The 20,123-nt window shown below is 45.3% G+C and overlaps 4 protein-coding genes across 7 annotated transcripts; all 4 read left to right on the forward strand.

The window, feature by feature from the left end:
• The first annotated feature begins 1,096 nt into the window (after window positions 1–1,096).
• LOC127767920 (uncharacterized) lies at window positions 1,097–5,428 on the forward strand. Of its 2 annotated transcripts, XM_052293407.1 has the most exons (4): window positions 1,097–1,332; window positions 1,520–2,041; window positions 3,276–3,359; window positions 3,758–5,428. In XM_052293407.1, exons 2-4 carry the CDS (start codon window positions 1,694–1,696, stop codon window positions 4,898–4,900), a joined length of 1,575 nt encoding a protein of 524 aa, XP_052149367.1. In that variant the 5' UTR covers window positions 1,097–1,332; window positions 1,520–1,693; the 3' UTR covers window positions 4,901–5,428. The 2 variants fall into 2 exon arrangements, with proteins under 2 accessions (XP_052149367.1, XP_052149368.1); XM_052293408.1 differs by lacking the exon at window positions 1,097–1,332 and having other exon boundaries at window positions 1,390–2,041.
• Window positions 5,429–5,596: 168 nt separating this feature from the next.
• LOC127768448 (60S ribosomal protein L21-2) lies at window positions 5,597–7,392 on the forward strand. The gene is made up of 2 exons (XM_052294027.1): window positions 5,597–5,906; window positions 6,968–7,392. The coding sequence occupies exons 1-2, from the start codon at window positions 5,670–5,672 to the stop codon at window positions 7,223–7,225; spliced, it is 495 nt and encodes a 164-aa protein (XP_052149987.1). The 5' UTR covers window positions 5,597–5,669; the 3' UTR covers window positions 7,226–7,392.
• A 2,007-nt stretch (window positions 7,393–9,399) lies between these two features.
• On the forward strand, window positions 9,400–12,807 carry LOC127767939 (beta-amylase 2, chloroplastic). Its single transcript, XM_052293428.1, has 4 exons — window positions 9,400–10,225; window positions 11,154–11,364; window positions 11,455–11,565; window positions 11,683–12,807. The coding sequence occupies exons 1-4, from the start codon at window positions 9,669–9,671 to the stop codon at window positions 12,475–12,477; spliced, it is 1,674 nt and encodes a 557-aa protein (XP_052149388.1). The 5' UTR covers window positions 9,400–9,668; the 3' UTR covers window positions 12,478–12,807.
• Window positions 12,808–14,798: 1,991 nt separating this feature from the next.
• Window positions 14,799–19,840, forward strand: LOC127765188 (uncharacterized). Of its 3 annotated transcripts, XM_052290038.1 has the most exons (6): window positions 14,799–15,416; window positions 17,308–17,499; window positions 17,627–17,993; window positions 18,086–18,174; window positions 18,267–18,303; window positions 18,873–19,015. In XM_052290038.1, the coding sequence occupies exons 2-6, from the start codon at window positions 17,316–17,318 to the stop codon at window positions 18,883–18,885; spliced, it is 690 nt and encodes a 229-aa protein (XP_052145998.1). In that variant the 5' UTR covers window positions 14,799–15,416; window positions 17,308–17,315; the 3' UTR covers window positions 18,886–19,015. The 3 variants fall into 3 exon arrangements, with proteins under 3 accessions (XP_052145998.1, XP_052145997.1, XP_052145996.1); XM_052290037.1 differs by having other exon boundaries at window positions 14,802–15,416; window positions 17,311–17,499; window positions 17,627–18,004; window positions 18,086–18,303; window positions 18,873–19,840; XM_052290036.1 differs by having other exon boundaries at window positions 14,802–15,416; window positions 17,627–18,004; window positions 18,086–18,303; window positions 18,873–19,839.
• The last annotated feature ends 283 nt before the right edge of the window (window positions 19,841–20,123 follow it).

Raw genomic sequence — 20,123 nt, forward strand, 5'->3', positions numbered from 1 at the left:
GATCGAATGGAGTATATTGCCATACCGCGTGCCCATGGCTTCGTTTCACCGGCCTTTCGTGGAAGGAGCCCTATACCAAAACAGTGTAGCTGTTCTAGTGTGATCGCTGCCATTTTTGCATTTTGCAGTTGCAACGTCGGTCTCACAGTCGTCCCGCTATATCGTTGTTGACGTTGCTGGATGACTACTATAGCTACATCCATCTGTGCAGAGTAATTGGTAATTTAAATGCCTACTATATATTATAACGCACAAACCTCTAAAGTTTGGTGGACGTGAACATGTTTACATCTGATAATTACCGTGTTAATACGACCTCAGTAGACAACAACTTAAACAAAAAAAAGATCATGATAATAGTGAAAACCTAGAAGGTACAATCGAAACCTTCGTATTTGTTGACACTTGAGCAATTTCTCCGCTCCTAAATATTCCCTCTATCTACTTTTGATATTTTTAGATCTGAAAAATTTATTTTTGATAGGCATATTTTAATCCAACAACCTATCATCTTAATGACTTTCTCGGATTTAATGCGTGACTCTTTATTCTTCCACACAAGATTGGCTACATGGGCATCGAGAAATGTAAATATTAATGAATCGCTTGTTTACGAGGAATAACTAGTAGCATGTTTAAATGGATGATAAGTAGAATTACTTATCCTTGGTCTGTGTGTCAAGATGAAATATGACTTTTAAAAATAGATGGAGGGAGTATATCTCCACCTATAGACTAGAAAGGAGAAAAAAAAGAAAGAAAAGAAACCATCGACCATCCATGGACCATGGTTCAATTCGTGGCAACTTAACCATGAAGATAGGAAACATGGAAGGGCTACTATTATTACACTCACCGTGGATCGACCATAAAATCCACGGAGAGCGGGAGAGCGCAGGGGTTGTCTCGCGCTAGCGCACTCCCATCTCCTCGTCTCACCTCATCTTCTCGGCGCTAATAAAAAGGGACCCTGAGACTTCTCCGTCTCAGGTCAAGGCGACCCGACGACGTGACGAGAGAATCTCTCCTCTCTCTCTCGCTCTCGCGTGAGGAATCCTCGTCCGTCCCGGTCACACGCTCGCTCGCTCGCTCGCTGACGTGCGGGATCCACCGGTGCTGCTCCGCCAGTCCGCGTGCCATCCGCGGGAGCCGCGACCGCGACCGCTGGCTTCCACCCCAAGTCCCCCCTCCCCAACCCGTAAACCCCTCCTCCAGCAGCAGAGGCCTTTGCAGTTGCTTCGCCTTCTCCATCTCTCTTGTTTGTTTTTCTTTCCCATCTACTCCGCTCCTCCGCCGTTGCTTCCCCGGCTCGCCGTCACCGGGAGACGCGAGGTGAATTTCGCTCATCTCCAGTCCCTGATGATCTTGCGGTGTTGCAGAAAATAGTTTAAAACCTGCGCCTGTTTTCATCTCATCCTCCTCTCTTGTGGTTTCTTGATGAGCGCAGGCATTGCTTCTTCTCCCATGCGCCGCCGCAATCTCATCTCTCTGTTTTTTTTTTCTGTTTTCTGTTTGCAAGGTCCTGACCTTTTTCAAAGGCGCGAAAGATTGTGTTTTTCATCGTCTTGGGGGGTGTCTTCTGTGATGTGCTTTCAAGAAACCCTCTTCTGGCTTCTTGCTCCACGGCGGCGGTTTGAGTCTCCGTCTCACTGATAATCCGATTTGGAGCGCGATTGCGATTTTGGAGGGGTGAATGGGTGCGGCCGGGGCTGTTGTTGAGATCAGTTCGGACGACGAGGCGATTCCTGTTGCTGCCAAGCGTCCCAACGTTCCTCCCGTGTCGTCTTCACATCCTCTACCTGAAGACTGCAACGGAGTTGAGGAGGGTTTAGGTGATCCTGCTGCCTTGGTGGAATTCGTGGCATCTATGCTGGATGACAAAAGGTCTGCGCGTGATGTGGCTGCTGCTGATGATGGGGACGACGACGATTGCGTGATGCTAGATGTTGACCCTGATAAAGCGGTCCTCGTTGTCAATGAGCAGAGACCTGGGCAAGGTGGCCCAGAGGAAGAACTGCAGATAGTTTCAGAGAAAGGAGAGGTACCAGTACTTTCTTGCTTATTTCCATTTAATTTTTCTAGTTGCACTTCAGACCGTACATTGTCTTCGTGGTGGTAAGTCAATTCAATTCAGGGCCTGTTTAGATCCATTTGGAATGGCAAATGGCAAAAGTTTTGGCATTGCAAAAGTACTAGTTGGTGTTTAGATGCATGTTAAAGTTTTGCCATTCTAGCACTAAAGTGAGAGAGAGAAAGAGAGAGGGAGTGGTCCCAAAGCACTTTTTGGCACAATTTGCTACTATGGACTAGCAAATGCCAAATTGCCAACTTTTGCTACTAGTGTTTAGATCCAAAATGGCAAAAAGTGCTATAAAATGGCAAAACTTTTGCCATTTTGGAGGATCTAAACAAGGCCTCAGATTGAAATTTTCAACTAGTATATGCATAACCATCATTGTCTTATGGGGTGTTTGGGAGAGAGCCCCTCTCTCCCAAACACCCCCTTTGTCGACTAGCTATTGACATGGCGGGTCCTAATCTCTATTAACATCTTGGACTCGTCGAATGTAGCTAATCTATGCACAACTGTGGTTCATTTATGTAGGAGTTTATTTAAGGTTAAGTCAAACTTTATTTGTTAGCACAAATTAATTTCAATGTTTTAGATCTTGGTTTTGTTAAAACCTCTTCTTTTATAAACATCAAATCTGCATGATCGTATATCCTGTTGTTAATCAGTTGTGCAACACTCTTATTGATTTATCTGGTCCGTTTTATTGAATTTGTATGCATACCAAACTCATACTGAAGATGGAGCTTTTGTGGAAGGTAGTACTAGAGTTGAGTGATCGTTTTGCCTTGCTGATGTATATCATTGGTGGCCTTGTCTGAGTTTCCATGCACTTATTATATTGTAACTAAGATGGCTGCAAGTGGTGTCCATATTACTATATAGTGGTCTCTAACTGGACAATATTGTACTTTCATGTCAGATCTTTTTGTCCTGGGTATTGGTCTTCGAAACATATTATATTGTTCTTGTAGAAGCTAACTGATGAATTATCAATAACATGAAAACCTAACTTAGAACTGATTAATCGTTCCTAACCCAAGGAGTTGCTGATGCTGCAGTCATTGCTATGGCAATATATGCTTTCCTTTCATCATCTCTATCGAATGTTATACTTTCTTAGCATTCTTGATTCATCTAAAAGCTCAGATGTTACAGGAGAGTATATGTAACCTGACAATTTCCCCCCTTTTCCTTTTTTCAGATAGCATGCAGGGATTTCCCTCATCCACGCCATCTATGTGTTAGCATGCCATTCACAAGTTCTCATGCAGATCATTGTGCCATGGTCAGTAATCAATCCCTACCCTCTTCATATTATGAAATGATATTTCTTGGTTCATATAAAAGTATATAGTCAATAGTACTTACTCCGTTTGTATTTTAATGTATGACACCGATGACTTTTTGAACAACCTTTAACCATTTGTCTTATTCAAAATTTTTGTGCAAATATAAAAATATTTATGTCATGCTTAAAGAATATTTAATGATAAATCAAGTCACAATTAAACAAATGATAATCACATAGTAATTTTTTTAAATAAGACAAATGGTCAAACGTATCTCAAAAAGTCAACGGGGTCATACATTAAAATACGGAGGGAATAGTACATATTACTTACAGTTCCATCACTGATGCATTGGCATGACCTTGCTTATTTCTTCTTCCAAATATAAATGCAGTGCCACTGTTATGTTTGCGACTCTCCTGCTCCCTGTGCCTTTTGGGGCAAAGGTACAGAGCCTACTGATCATTGTCATGCTACGGACAAGAATGCAAAATGGACGAAAATGAGGCAGTCATTGAAGCGCAAAAACCTGCCATCATCTAACCGTAGAGGTATCAAGAATCATTTTCAGCCAATCTCAGCAACAGCATCCTTGCAGTTGCAGCAATATACAGGGGATCGTTTTTCAGTTCCACGTCTATCACCATTGTCTCCAGTAGGATTCCATGTTTCGAGAAATGTGAGCCAAAATCAATGGATGATGAAGCTCATTGGAGTTCCACCGAATGTGGGACAACCTGTTAATCTGCAGGAAGCAACATTTCCTAGAGCTAGCATTCCGCGCAAAAGATTCAGAAGTGATGGTTCAGCTCCTCCAGTTCATCTATCCACAAATGCTAACCATTTGCGCCATCCTGCCCCTAACTCTGTCCTGGTTCAGCCAGTATCCTCTGCAGCATTTCAGACAACACAATCTCAGCCAGCATCCTCTGCAGTATCTCAGAATTCTGTCAGTGCTGCTAGACCATTACGAGTTCAGACAACACAATCTCAGCCACCATCCTCTGCAGTATCTCAGAATTCTGTCACTGCTGCTAGACCATTACGGGGTTACTCACCTCAGAATTCTTTCAGTGCACCAGTTAGGGTTCAGTCGACATCATATCATCAGGTTGCTCCAGGTATATCTCAAGGACTTCAGGTTCAGTCAACATCATACCTTCAGGTTGATCCAGGCAGGGCGGTTAGTGCTGAACTGCAGCTTTCTCAGTGTTCCTCGCTTCAAACTCAGGGAATTCAACACCAGCATGATCCATCGGCAGATATTTACCAAAACATATGGAAGGAGGCACTTGCTAAGCTGGCATCAGAGCTGGGGGTTTCTGATTACAATATTGATCCACCAGGGCGTCTTCCAAGCACTCCTCAACCCAATCAGCTGCATGCTCAAATGAGGCCTGGTCATCAACCTACGCAAGCAACGGCAAGGCAGGGAGTTCAAGCTAATGGTGGTCATGTTGCAGCAGCATCACAGAAAAGGACTTCCAATGGCCACCACTTGCCAAATCACAAACAATTCAACCCTGGTGCCAATTGAACTCACAGAGCAGTCGTACTCCAAGTGAATCTTATCTGAGCAATTTTGTAGCCCCGCCTTGATTCCTCCTGGCCACCAGGGTCCTAGAATTGGATTCTTTGTGCCACCATTTTCACCTAGACATGGCAACTGCACCATGTTTTGTGCTCCTCTTAGACAATTAGTATAAAGAGGAGGTGTTCTTACTTCTTTAGTCTTGGCAAATGTTAGCATTAGTTTTCTTAGCCTACCTTACAACAGTACAAACTACAAAGCTATCTCAGGAGAGTAGAACAGGGCACCCGGCACTCCATTAGGATATAGTGTTTTAGTGCTGATCTTTCTGATATAATGGCTCATAGTTCCTACAAAGAAAATGTAATGGCTTAAAGCTCTGAATTAATGGTCGATTTTTCAGTAGAAAATATGATGGTAGCCATTTGTTTGATCTATGTGTCATGTACGAGTAGTATATTTTTCCTTCAAGCATACCACAGGTTCATAGTTGGATGTTCACTTGTTGCTAGTTTGGGTCGAGTGTTTCAAAGCTCACGTCGCGGGCCGCTCAGCCCAACTTCTAATAGCCTGTGAGAATCTCTACTGGGCCCATTAGAGCCTTCTAAGAACTCGGCCCATCACGAGGAAGGCTTACCAATAGTCCGCGGCCCAAAAGGCACCTATAAATAGGCGTCACCTCGTCTCACTCTAACCCTAGCGCCGCACACTCTCCCGCCGCCGCCGCCACCACCGCCACCGCCGCAGCAGAAGCAGCGCAGCCGCAGGAGGGAAGATGCCGGCGGGGCACGGGCTGCGGGCGCGGACGCGCGACCTCTTCGCGCGGCCGTTCCGCAAGAAGGGTTACATCCCGCTCACCACCTACCTGAGGACGTACAAGATCGGCGATTACGTCGACGTCAAGGTGAACGGCGCCGTGCACAAGGGCATGCCGCACAAGTTCTACCACGGCCGCACCGGCCGCGTCTGGAACGTCACCAAGCGCGCCATCGGCGTCGAGATCAACAAGCAGGTATAATCCGCTCCGCTCCGGCCATAGCGGCATCCTTTCCTCTTCCTCCCTCTTTTCTTCTCAACAGGCGGTAGATTTGGTAGATCTGTGCTGTTGGCTCTCGTATGATGTCTATTTTAGAACCACGAATCTTGAATACTTTTTGTTGGAACGGATAAGAACCGTTTAAATTTGCTGTGAATATTTCGTGCTCATGTAGTTTGCTGAATGCTGATAGAATTTTTTTGGTCCTTGTGCAAGTTGCTAGTATCTGCGAAGTAGTCAAAGTGCTAGATATTTTACTGGTGGTTTTACCCTTGGAATCCTGTACTGGAGGAAATTTGTACTGCGTGTAGATATATTTAGCCAACCATGTTTGGTTGTGAGACCTCTTTGGTAACCAGTGCGTTGCAACTGATGCTTAACATCTCTAAATCAAAATGGGAACACTCTTTTAGTGCTGCATTTTGCCCTAGAACTGTGGAATGTTGGTAGCATGTATTAGTATAATCTGTATTGTGTCTGTCTGGTATGGAGTCCCAAAATAACTTTTAATCTCATTTGTTGTCCTAACGTTAATTAATCTTTGTTACTAGAACTTGTATTTACTTTATTTGCCCTAGGCCGAGCGCTTACCTCTTAAGCCATGGGGTGGCGTGGTATTCCACGGGAGAGGTTGTGTGGCACACGTTACACGTGTGATGGGCATATATTAAAATTTCCGTTCTGGCTGTCCTACTGTTCTAGCAGCAGTATGGGAAGCCTGGTTGGATGATACAAATTTACACACACCACCGTCTTTAGCTGTTTCTTTCAACTAAATGTTGCTGTTGTTTCCTTTGTGTATGTTTTGGTGAATGTTTCTGCATTTTGAGTCCATTTCTCTATATACCACTTGCCTTGCCTGCTATGACTATCTGAATTTTCTGTTTTTGATTCATTTAGCATATACCTTTCTGCCTTAAATCATAGGTGCTTATCGATTTTAGAATGGAACATCAAATATTGAGTATTGAACATCAAATATGGCTCGCTACTTGATGTGGCAACTTCACATTGAAGACTCTGTTTTCTGTCATCAGGTCGGTAACCGCATCATCAGGAAGAGGATCCATGTTCGTGTGGAGCATGTCCAGCCATCCAGGTGCACCGAGGAGCTCCGCCTGAGGAAAATCAAGAACGATCAGCTCAAGGCTGATGCCAAGGCCCGTGGTGAGGTTATCAGCACCAAGAGACAGCCCGAGGGACCCAAACCTGGTTTCATGGTTGAGGGTGCTACGCTGGAGACTGTTACCCCCATTCCGTATGATGTGGTCAATGATCTCAAGGGTGGTTACTAGAATGCTTGTTTCTTGAACTGGAGAATCCAATTAGCGTCTATGCTTATCGGAATGTTTTGGTACTGATTAGCCCTTTTTGTTGTCTGGAATCTGAACCTCTATGTGGTTAACATTAAAGATTTGCTATGGTTGAATTCATCCTCGTTATGGTATTGCCTAATTCGCGATATTGTCTTGTTCGCTGTTGATTCGTTTCAGAATTGCGGCGAATGATGCCATGCCATTTTGCATTTCAAGGCTCCATTTGCTAGTAGTTTGTAATGGCCTGAAAAGTGGTGAAAATGTTTGTAGTGATGGTCTGATGGATCAACCCACTTTTTGAATGGAAAATTGTTCTGATCACTTGAAGATTACTGTGTACTCTCTCCGTCCAAAAATAAAAAAGACAAACCCTGGTTTCCGTGCCTAACGTTTGACGGTCCGTCTTATTTGAAAAAATTATGAAAAAAATTAAAAAGACAAGTCGCGCATAAAACATTAATCATGTTTTATCATCTAACAATAATGAAAATACTAATTATAAAAAAAATTTATATAAGACGAACAGTTAAAATTGGACACGAAAATATAAGATTTACTTTTTTTTTTTCGGACGAAGGGAGTAAGCGACTTCAGGGTGCAAAGTGGAAACGTACAGCTGTTCGTTAGTACGTTCGTTGCTTCTTATTGTGAAAGGAGGCTGCATTTGCTTTGCTTTCAAATGAAAGCTACAGCTGCCAAACGATGAAAAAATATTCATTCATCGGTTAAAATTCGAACCCCGGGGGAAGATGTGAGTGTATTCATTCCACCAGGCAGGCAAAGGTTAGTCATCTATGGCTCTCTCGCTGCCTGTAATTCAACTCAGGCCCTTATTTAGTTCTAAATTTTTTCTTCAAACTTTTAATTTTTTTTATCACATTAAAATTTTCTTATATACATAAACTTTTAGCTTTTTTATCACATTATTCTAGTTTCAACCAAATTTTTAATTTTAACGTGAACTAAATTGAAGTTTATCCAGTTTGGCGTCGAGAATGAAATGCAGGGAGGGAGACCGGAGATATTACCAGCGAAGAGGTGACGCGTGGATGGATAAATTTCGCCCCCAAAATTGGCAAATTGTCCTCTCACCTGTTCGACTTGACTATTTTTGCACCAAATAGGCGGTCCTAACGGCTAACGCAGAATTAGCCCTTCCTGAATTATCTGCACTCCCCCTTTTTTTTTTTCTACTGCTATATTCCTGGCCCCAAATGCCATGCGCATGCCGAAGGACTCGGTGCATATATGATATATATCGCATGAGTTGGAGCGTCAGAAAAATATTCTAGATTTAGCTCCCCAAAGGCAAAGATTAACGTCGTCCATAGAAAACTAATCCTCTTGCTGAAAATTATCCTGATATAGAAAATGGAATCCACGGAAATGTCTAGAATTATACCTGGAATCCAAGGAAATTGTTAGAATTATACTGTACTTCTTGAGCTCTATGCGTGTTGCCGTATTGGTGGACGTTGACAGAGCAAACTTGCAAACCGTTCTTTTTCAGATAACCTTTTTTTTTCTGGTCATGTAAAATATATACTTCCAGTATTATCATACCATATTCAAAAGCTCGATCCATCGCCGTCGTAAATCGTTACTTCCTCTGAACCCACTGCAAGTGTGACAACACGCACCAGTCGCTAACACCACATTAATCACTTCACGGGGGTATGTGTAAACGTAACAAGACGACGTTCTGACTCGTGACGCGAAGTTTTCCAAGAATCCTCTCAAAAAAAAAAAAAGAAAGAAGTTCTCCAAGAATCCATGTGACACCGTCACACACCGTGACAAAGCGAGAGAAGAAGATTTCCAAATCACCTGACAACCCAAGCCGACCACGGCTTCCGGGGGTCAGAAACCGCCGAAACATCGTGTCCGTCGCAGGAGCCCACGCGTCGCGCATCCGGCGCCCCACCGCGCGCGACGTGGCCCGATGCCGCCGCCCGCGCCACCCACGTCGCCGTCCCGCACGACGCTTCGAGGCCGGTTCACGCGTCGGTCGTTCGCGCGGATGCCGCCATCCCGCCCATTTGCCCCCGCGGCCATCCCGCTTGCGCGCACCGCCTCACGTTGCCCTCACCGGCGCAGCTCGCGCCACGTCACCCGCACGCGCCGCTCGTCGCTTGTATTTAAAGCCCCCGTCTCCTCTTCCAGAACCGGTAACCCTCACAATCCCGTTCGTCGAGATCGTCGCTTCGGCGTAACAACAAATAAGGGGAGATCCCCAAGTCCTAACCCGAATCCATTTCCAATAATCCATTTCGCCACGATTTGTTCTTGGTTGTCTGAGAGAGAGAGAGAGAGAGATCCGTATACATTGCTGCTACTTGAGGTCAAGCTCGTTCGTTCGCGCGCGCGCGCCTGTCTGTCTCTGTTTGATTGATTCTTCTACGTCGTCGACGTACGCCTGTTCATGATGTCGCTCAACCTGGCTCACCAGACCGGAGCGGCGGCCGCCGTGGCACCGGCGGCGCCACGTACGGCCGTGGTCGCGGCGGCTGCGGGTACAGTGTCTGCTCCGGCGGTCGCGCCGGCGGCGGCGCCGAGCCTGCAGCTGCAGACGCAGACTGTGGACCCGGCGGCGCCGGCGCAGGGGCCGGACCTCCCCATGGCCTTCCAGGCGCTGGTCGAGAGCCTGCCGGAGGAGCAGCACCCGGACGTGGGCGGCGAGGAGCGGCGCAAGGTGGGCGTGCCGGTGTACGTGATGATGCCGCTGGACACGGTGCGCAAGGACGGCAACGGGCTAAACCGGCGGAAGGCGGTGGAGGCGTCCCTGAAGGCGCTGAAGAGCGCCGGCGCCGAGGGGATCATGGTGGACGTGTGGTGGGGCATCGCCGAGTGCGAGGGCCCCGGCCGCTACAACTTCACCGGGTACATGGAGCTCATGGAGATGGCCAAGAAGAACGGGCTCAAGGTGCAGGCCGTCATGTCGTTCCACCAGTGTGGCGGCAACGTCGGCGACTCAGTCACGTACGTTTCACTATCCCTCCTCCTCCTCTTCTCGCATCATCGATCTCTCCGTTTTAATTTCCTTGCGTTCTTGCAGCATTCATGCATGGAATGGGATTAATTAGCTGCCCTTGCTACCCATTGCCCATAACCACTTGCAATTAATTCTTCATAGCTACCCGATCAGATTATCTTCACAAAACTACAAATAAATACTTGTCTAGATAACATGCATCATGTCATGAAATTGCGTTTGCCGGCACCAGCTGGGTGAGAATCTTTCGAACTCACTATCTTGAAAATTGAAAAATACATATTTTTTCTCTTGAGAAAAAAGACAAATTCTAGATCTTTCACGTTGTTCCACGGAGCTCCCGGTGCCGTTTGTGCTTTTGCTTCGACTACCCACAAGCTCGGGATTTTCAGCGAGTTCAACGGGCCTCTCGTGATGTAGAAGTCACCGGCCATCTACACATTTCTTTTTTGTTTTTACTTCACTTTTGCTTCTGATTGGGAGGGAGGCCATGTGATACACCGACATGTGGGATATGAGCTTGACACGAATCACGCTGGATCCCACATGTCAGTGACCTGTAGCTTCCATTTCTCTCGGAAAAAAAAAGAGAAAAAACCCAACAATCTTTTTTGTGGCCGTAGTATATACGTAATCGTGTGAACTTGATCCATTTTGGACGGTGGCGCTGCCCCCGGCGTGGCGTACGACCAGCGCTCTGCATGTGACCCATCACGAGATTTGTGACCATGTCCTCGTGTCAGGACCTGGCATCTTGCAGCTCACTTGAGCTTGCTATTTTATTTCCGGTCCATGTGATTAACTGACGTGATCGTTAATTAACGGAACTTCATTCCCGGAGTATTTATTAATTCTGTAGATAAGATTTGCTTTGGCCATTTTAAGCTTATGCTGATTGATGTGTGTTTGTTGCAGTATACCACTTCCGAAATGGGTGTTGGAGGAGATGGACAAGGACCAGGACCTGGCCTACACGGATCGGAGCGGCCGCCGCAACTACGAGTACCTCTCGCTCGGCGCGGACGCCATGCCGGTGCTCAAGGGCCGCACGCCGGTGCAGTGCTACGGCGACTTCATGCGCGCCTTCCGCGACCACTTCGCCGCCTTCATGGGCAACACCATCGTCGTACGTCCACGCCCCCCACTCCGACGACCGATTCTTTCTTGATTGATTACCTCGTGTTAATTAATGCCACTTCTCTGACTTGATCTGCAGGAGATTCAAGTTGGCATGGGTCCGGCCGGTGAGCTCCGCTACCCGTCGTACCCGGAGAGCAATGGCACCTGGAGATTCCCCGGCATCGGCGAGTTCCAGTGCTATGACAGGGTATGCCTGGCTGCATGCTCGTCTCCCATGGAGGCTAGCTTTCGATCGGTTTCTCTTTAATTTCTTGATTTGGCGGCGAACTGAGTGAGAGATGATGTTTCGGCGATCGATGTGCAGTACATGCTGAGCAGTCTCAAGGCGGCGGCGGAGGCGGTGGGCAAGCCGGAGTGGGGCAACGCCGGGCCGGGAGACTCCGGCGGGTACAACGACTGGCCGGAGGAATCGCCCTTCTTCCGCCGTGAAGGTGGGTGGAACACTCCATACGGTGAGTTCTTCATGAGCTGGTACTCGCAGATGCTCCTGGAACACGGCGAGCGCATCCTGTCGGCGGCGTCGGGCGTGTACACCGGCACACCCGGCGTGAAGATCTCCGTGAAGGTGGCCGGCATCCACTGGCACTACGGCACGCGGTCCCACGCCGCGGAGCTGACGGCGGGGTACTACAACACGAGGCACCACGACGGGTACCAGCCGATCGCGCGCATGCTGGCCCGCCACGGCGCGGTGCTCAACTTCACGTGCGTGGAGATGCGCAACCACGAGCAGCCGCAGGACGCGCAGTGCCGGCCCGAGGAGCTGGTGCAGCAGGTGGCGGCCGCGGCGCGGGAGTCCGGCGTGGGGCTCGCCGGCGAGAACGCGCTGCCGAGGTACGACGAGACGGCGCACGACCAGATCGTGACGACGGCGGCGGAGAAGGCGGAGGAGGAGCGCATGGTGGCGTTCACCTACCTGCGCATGGGGCCCGACCTGTTCCAGCCGGACAACTGGCGCCGCTTCGCCGCGTTCGTGAAGCGCATGACGGAGTCCGGCGTGCGGGACGTGTGCCGCGAGCAGGTGGAGCGGGAGGCGCAGGGCGTCGCGCACGCCACCGGGTCGCTCGTGCACGAGGCCGCCGTCGCGCTCAGCAACTGATCGATCAGCCGACCTCGCGCGTAGAAGGGTAAAAACGCTTTACATATTTTATACTCCCAAGATTATTTGTTGTAATCAGCGTCGCGTACGCGTGCGACGACATCGATCGCTCAAGTGTGCAACCTTGATCTGCGAAAAGAGGAAGAAAAACATAGTGTGGTGTGCGTGTGTGGGGGGGTTACTGGGTAAGTACGTGTACGTAGTTGCCACGTTTCAGGCTTTTGATGCTGGCCGATTCTGGCATCGCTCAAAGCTTTTGCTTTTGCAGGAAATGGATGTAACTATTACATTTTCTATCATAAGAAAATACATGTACTTCAAAACCCGAAATGCCAGTACTACATTCGTGCAGTGCAACTCCAGTTCCCTTACTGTTTACAAAGCTATTAGCGAAAGTAAGATGAGGCTCTGATTGACATACGTTCGTATCATATGGGAATCATCAGGCAGCAGCAGCAGCTGCCCTCTTGTTGATCGGTTTGCTTCTCCTTGCTCCGCAGGATCCAATCAATGCAGCAGCATGGCAGCAATGTCGTGGATCCAGTGCCGCATCATCTGAACCTGCTACTCTTATCCTCAGTGTTGGCATTCGTTCTGGAGACGACCCAGCGAACACGCTCGAAGGGCAGCAATACCGTGATGGTACCGGTGTGTCGCCGCTTCGGTTCGGTACCCTGATCGTGCAGGTTTTACCGTCATTTGATATGCTCTCGACGACACCATCGATCTTCAGAACTCCATTATCCATGGTGCCGAATTTTCTGAGGTAGTCCATGCGATCTCCGTAAGGTGGCTGGCCTACCGGGCCATTAGCAGAAGGTACAGTTGTGTCCGATCCGGTAAATGTGGTTGCCGATGACAGTGGTGTATCTTGTTACGCCGCGACTGAGCCTTGGTTCTATTAATCGGGTGCCCAACTGAATAAAACAAAAATTAGAAGTCAACCAACCAGGATAAGTTACGGAGTTAGCAAGCAATAGCCAAAGCGAAACGAATAAAAAGGAGCACAGAATGAGTACGTACCGTATGGCCGTGGATGGTGTGGCGATAGGCGAGTGCATTGATGAGGTGTTCGAGGCAAGTGAACTGGATAAACGCGAAGCCGTGGTGCCGGCCGGTGTGGCGATCGATGGGCATGTGGACGCTGGCCACGTACCCGAACTGCCGGAAATGGCGGCGGAGGTCCTCATCGCCGGTGTAAGGGCCAATGCCACCGACGAACATCTTGCACAGCGTGGGCAGAGCCATCGTCGTTACCGGTAGTCGTCCGATGTGTTGCTGCTTTGTTTTCTTCCTGCGAGCCGCGGGTTTCGTCGACCGTGACGCGCTGTGCGATGTTATTAGAGGGGGGAGGGCTGCGGTTTTTATTTGGAGGTTGGTGCTGTGCAACTCGAGAGTCCCATCATGCGGATGCCATGAGCCCATGACCGAATCTGGTTCCGTCCGTGTTCCGGTTTGGGTTCTTGAAGAGTTGCTTCGGACAGTGTCGCTCAGAAAGTGCCTTTTATCAACATCCGAAAGAGGAAAAAGGGTGAAGAGGCCAGCGGCCAGGGGGGTTGCTACTACTTGCTAGGGGGCGGGTGATCGCTCCTCTCTCCTCCCAGCGATCACCCGTTCCTCCCTACTAAATACTCCTCTTTCATCTCTCTTTTTTACTTTTCTATTACATTATAAATTTTTTTTAAAAAAATTAGTAAAAGAAAATCAGGAAAAAAAATCTAATACTCTCATTCACGTGCATAGACTTTATACCGTAAACTTTGCATGCATAAATTTTGTGTATAGAAATATTATATATATAAAATATTTGAATTCGAATTTGAATTTGAATCGGGTATATAAACTTTTAACTTATAAACATTCGCTCTACAAACTTTAGGTGGATAAACTTTATATATGTAAACTATAGGTGTATGAACTTATTAAAATAGAAAAATATAAAATATTTGAATTCAAATTTCAATTTGAATCGGGAATATAAACTTTTGACTTATAAACATTCGCTCTACAAACTTTAGGTAGATAAACTTTAGATGTATAAACTTTAGGTATATAAACTTAGTAAAAGAGGAAAATATAAAATATTTGAATTTGAATCGGGTATATAAACTTTTGACTTATAAACATTCGCTCTACAAACTTTAAGTGTATGTACTGAGAGAGGAAAAAGAAAAAAAAAAGAAAAAAAGGGAAGAAATGCCAGCGATCGATCGCCCGTTACCCTTTCCGCTGGCGTGCCCATAGCTTCTTGAATTGACTTAAGGTCTTTTTTTTTTTTTTTGTCTATCACTAATATGGAGTGGAGTACTACTCTATAACGGCATTGTAGGGAAGAAGATAAAAAAGAGGAAGAAGATCAAAAGGATTTTATCCAAAGAGAAAAAAAAAGATTGATTTGGTCGATTCACAGGATTTGATTAGCCTTGATTCATGGAATTGATTGGCAAAATTTGTGTTGGCGCATTGCATCAATCAATGTGGAGGGGTCCGATCAGGTTGCTCTTCCTATTCCTTGCCGCGACGCCGCCTCTTTCCTCCTCTGAGCTGCGGCGTCCGAGGCAACTGTATGTTCCCCGATCCTTTTCGGATGCGATGAAATTGCAACAAATCTCCTCGATCAAATCTTTTAGGACGCGTTATCAATCGCAATCCATATCACTATCCCTAACCCGAATCTGGCCGGAGTGAGGGGGAACAGCTGCGCCATCCCACTGGTCGCCGCCGCCGCCGGAGTGCCAGCGCCCTTGCACTCCTCCTCCGTCGGGGCGTCCTCGTCGCAGCCGTTGGTCGCCCTTTCTCACCAACGCCGTACTTGCGGGTCTCTCGCTTCCGCCGCGCCGGCCGTGGCACGGACGCACCGACGACTCCTCCAGGTGGGCGCGGCAGCCAGGACGGAGTCCACCGGCGTGCCTATCGGATTCTACACGCCTCTTTTCGAGGTACTTTTGTTAGCTTTAGCTTCTTGCTCCGAATTTCTCTGATTCGTAATGGAGTTTAGGGATTGTTTGTACTCAGTTTCATGTTGGTTTGGCCCCCACGCTCTGTCATAAAATTTGATTTTGCCAATCATACTAATAGGATCGCTGCAGAAGTTTTGTGTGAAATGAATGTGACCCCATGTAGTTTAACCTTTGTTATTGGCAATGTTGTCTAATCTATAAAGATTGTTGATTTATTTCTTTTCTTTCTTCTGATCTGCTTTAGAGAGTATGGAGTTAGGGAGGTAGAGGCTTCTGATCTGCTTCAGAGAGAATGAATAATGGAGGATTGTTGATATATTTCTTTTCTTTCTTCTGATCTGCTTTAGAGAGAATGGAGTTAGGGAGGTAGAGGCTTCTGATCTCATTCAGAGAGAATGAATAATGGAGTTAGGGGAAGGGGGATGGGATGGGGGAGTTCTCGTTGGCTGCTTTTAGATCTGCCCCTTCCTGGCAGGGCACAAGCAAACCAGCCAAGAATTCTCTCTTAAGATTGTTTTGTCTGATTGTCTTACACTGTATGGTTGCTTTTCCATTCTTTACATATTGCTATATAAAGATAGAGTTTTTGATATCTTCCGAAATTTTTAAGTGCTGAAAATTGCAGCAATATATTGTCTTTGGAATACAGGTCTTGCATCAGTTAGATTTTCATAATGACAACTGGACAAGCTAGTGACTTTGTAGTTAACAGTGCTTGATTTCTAATGTCTTGACAGCTAGGTCTCTCTTTTTAGCTATTATGAGTAATTAGTATTCCGTGTTAAAGTTTTATATTTTTCTGATTTACATGTTACTCTAGTTAATTTCCAGACATTGCTCTAGTTTTGTATTTATGATTTATTTATTTTGTTTAAATTTCATCTAGCATAGTCTAGTTCTGTTGTGTAATCAAGAAAACATAGGGCTGGTTTGGTTTGAGGCCTAAATTAGGCTTACCAATATTTGGCAATTTCAATAGTGTTTAGTGTCTATTTGGTTTGAAGCCAAATTTTGGCATGCCTAAGAAAATAGGCCATTTCAATAGTGAACTTAGGCTGTTATGACTTCAATCCAAATATAATTTTGCCTTACTAAAATTAGTCATGCCAAAACTTACCAAAATTTGGCACTGACAAAATTTGGTAAGGTTTATTTAGGCCACAAACCAAATCAACCTATAGTACATTGTGTCGGTTTTGTAATGCAGGGTTTTAATTAAGTTCACTAAAAGTACTTAATTTTGTCAACTAGTAATATTATTACTAACAGTACGTAGTTTTGTCATCTCCTAAAAGCATGACCAGTCGATCTAAATAGCTATGCAAAATTTGCACATAATGTTTTGTTAGATACTAGGAATTGCTAGCTTTGATAGTTCACTGAAAATGCGTAATTCTGTCGGCTACTAGAAGTTCTTAGTTTTGTTAGTTTTATCGTCTACTAGTGTTTAGTTTTGTTAGCTATTAACGACACCTAGTTTGTTAGTCTTGTCATCTCCTAAAATCATGACCAGTCCATATAAATAGCTATGTGAAATTTGTACATACTGTTTCGTTAGATACTAAGAATTCCTTGTTTTGTTAGTTCACTGAAAATGAGTAATGATGTTGGTCACTAGGAATTCCTAGTTTTGTTAGCTATGGCTGACACCTAGTTTTGTTAGTTATGACTTCTACTAACTGTATTTTTGCTTTGTGTTGTTTTTTCTTCTCTCCCATATTATATTCTAACGCTAGGAAATTTTAGTGTAATTAGTGACACTAAGGCAGTCCCTTATATTTATCGTGTTTCTCTCGTGGCCACAACCAAAGGAAAGAACTCTCCCTCAATCAATCTCACCCATGTATCTTTTCTTCTTCATCGGCTTCAGCAGCAAAGATGGCGGACTCGAGCAAGCAGGTCGGTATGGACACCGATGGTGGTGGTGCGGCGGCCGCGGCTGTGGATGGGCAGAATCTGCCGGTTCTTGTGACTAACCGTAAGCGGGAGCTCACACTGGAGGGGAAGGCTCTACCTGTGGATTGTTCTGGTCGTCGTCGCATCGATTTGGAGAAAGATTTATGTAAGTATATTATAATATTGTTTTTTTTTCTTATTTGCTCATCTGATTGAGTCAGCATATATGTATTATATTTATATCTATAAATCCCTCTGAGCTTGTCCATCTCACTACAATGTTTTTTATACAGCTATGATTGGAAGTCCGTTCACAAAACACACGAGTGACAAGAATGGGGACAACAACGAGATGAGGGATGTGGATGAGCGGTGCACTATGGATGTTGATAACACCAAGATGAGGGACGTGGTGCATGAGCGGGACGCTAGGGATGTCGAGCTAGGTGATATGGCTGCTGCCAAGGAGCTTGAGCAAGGTCACATGGCTTCTGTGAAGGAGGAGTCGGAGCTCATTAAGGTGGTTGAGGTTCTTCACATGGTTCGCTGCTGGGAGATCACTGAGTACAACCTCAAGCTGGGTCGCTATGTTCCTACCCGATTTTGCTTTCGGAACATAGCCTTATTTGACCTTGATAAAGAGTGTGAACATCCATTCGAGTATCATCCTTGTGTGTAGTATCCGTATTGTCCAAGCAATATTTGTATGCATCCTCTCTAACTATTTGAATATTTGTATCTGTTCATGACAGCAAAACTTGGGCGTGGGCCACCGGTCAAATCGCTCAATTGCTCGGAATATACATGGATGGTGCACTCTATGAATATCTCATCTATCAAGGTGACCGAGTCTGATGTGGGTTACCCTATCAGCGTATTTGGCACTGTGTTGGCTAGGGATGAGTATGACTTCAGGTGTGTCTATTTGTTCAGGCGTGACAGGGATGATCCCCAGCTCATCACTTCACTGGTTTGTAACCAATTCATCCCCTCCTTACTAGATTAATACTATTTACTGATCAAATCCAAATTGCTATTTAATACCATATTGCTATGAACCATTTGATCCTTGTTTACTAAATAGTTTTTCAATGAGGTAAAACTTATGACAAAATTTGGTCCTTGATTATTAGAAATTATTTACTTTTACAAAAATATGTTTGCTTCTCTCCAACAGTAAATGCAGGAAAAAAGCATTAATGCATGTTAATGTACTTTTCCAAGCCTAACTGTGCATGCATTCAAGTAATTAGCGCCTATCAAATTGACATATGTTATATTCACTAGAACGTGAAATATATAAAAAACACATGTTGTGCTTGAAAGTAGTAAGGAAAGGGATTTGTAATATCGAACTTCAAAAATCCGTAATAGAAATTAAAAGTGGTTTATATTTACGAGTTACTGTCACTATCCGAAGTCATTTTTTGAATGAGGAAATTATAAATTTTTCATTGGTTGGTGTGTTGCTCAATTGAACATATATATAAGAGTTTCAAAATGTTGCTAGCGTTTTATATTTGACTGATACATGTGCAGGAGGATACACTAACACTGACAGGACCTAATCGTGCACTTGGTGCATTAGATAGAGTGTATTTTGAGTTCCATCTGAAGGTTAGGGTGGATGGTGATGTTGACAAAGTTTTTTGCAAAGGTGTGCGTGAACACCATGCTGATGCTTGTCTAATTCGACCCGTGACTTTATGGCTACGAAGCTGTCTGAGTACTGTCATTTTGGTGTATTCGCCTGTTGAATCAGCCATAGAAGCTTGTGTTGCAGTCAACATTCAAGGGGTTGTATCCAATTTCAATGGCAAAGTAACTGCTTGGACAACTGAAGACCATGAAAACAAAATCGTTCTGTATGACAGTAAAGTGGCAGGCACTAAGACAGTACTTGGGGTTGATGGATCTGTCGAGTTAACTCGTCGTTTTGTAGCTGTTGAACTGGAAGATATACTTGTGCTCAACATATGTGTTTTTGAGGGTGAAGACGAGGTTGAATTTGAGCTCTATCTAGGACAAAATGATGAAGAATGCACTCTCGAGCAAGGCCCTTATAAGCTACAGGTGAAGATTAGTTGGACGGCTGCCATGAAGAAGCGATGGAGGGAAAGGTCCATGAAACTTGGTCGCAAGTTCGTGTTGGTGTGATAACACGATGTCAATGTAAGCTGTTCCATCTCAAGAAGTGCTGCCTTGGTATAACAATAAAAAATGTACAACTGATCTTGTACATGCTCTTGTACATGTACTATTTAGTTTGCCTTGGTATAACGATGTACTGGTAGTCTGCAAGACTTAGGTACTACCCAATGAACGACAATGAACATTGATGGGTCTAGGATTGGTGTGGTTCTTCATCATAAAATCTATTAATGTTAATTAGCAGGTTGCACGCTCGTTTTCGTGGCTAAATTTGTAAACTAGTGCTATGCTCTCGTGCCGGATCTAAAAGAATACTATACGGTTTTAGTTTTTTTATTTAGTTTTGCTGGTCAATTAATTTTGGCTAATTAACGTCAGTATACTTAGATCAATTTAACATTGTCACGTCAGCAAAATCGCTTTCAAAACCACTGAAATAATCAATTTGCACAGGTTTTTAAGATTGGGGATGTGTTATATCTAATTTTGCGGTTGAGATATGTGATTTGACCAAATACAAGAGAAGGGAGAAAAAATAGACTTATTCCGCCATAAAAAGAATCGCTTTTTGGAAGAAAGTTCTGACGTATGAACAATAGTTGCCTATCTCTTGTTATCGCAAGCAGGGTTATATCATTG

Source organism: Oryza glaberrima, chromosome 3 (genome assembly GCF_000147395.1).
Source record: "Oryza glaberrima chromosome 3, OglaRS2, whole genome shotgun sequence".
Lineage (NCBI taxonomy): Eukaryota > Viridiplantae > Streptophyta > Magnoliopsida > Poales > Poaceae > Oryza > Oryza glaberrima.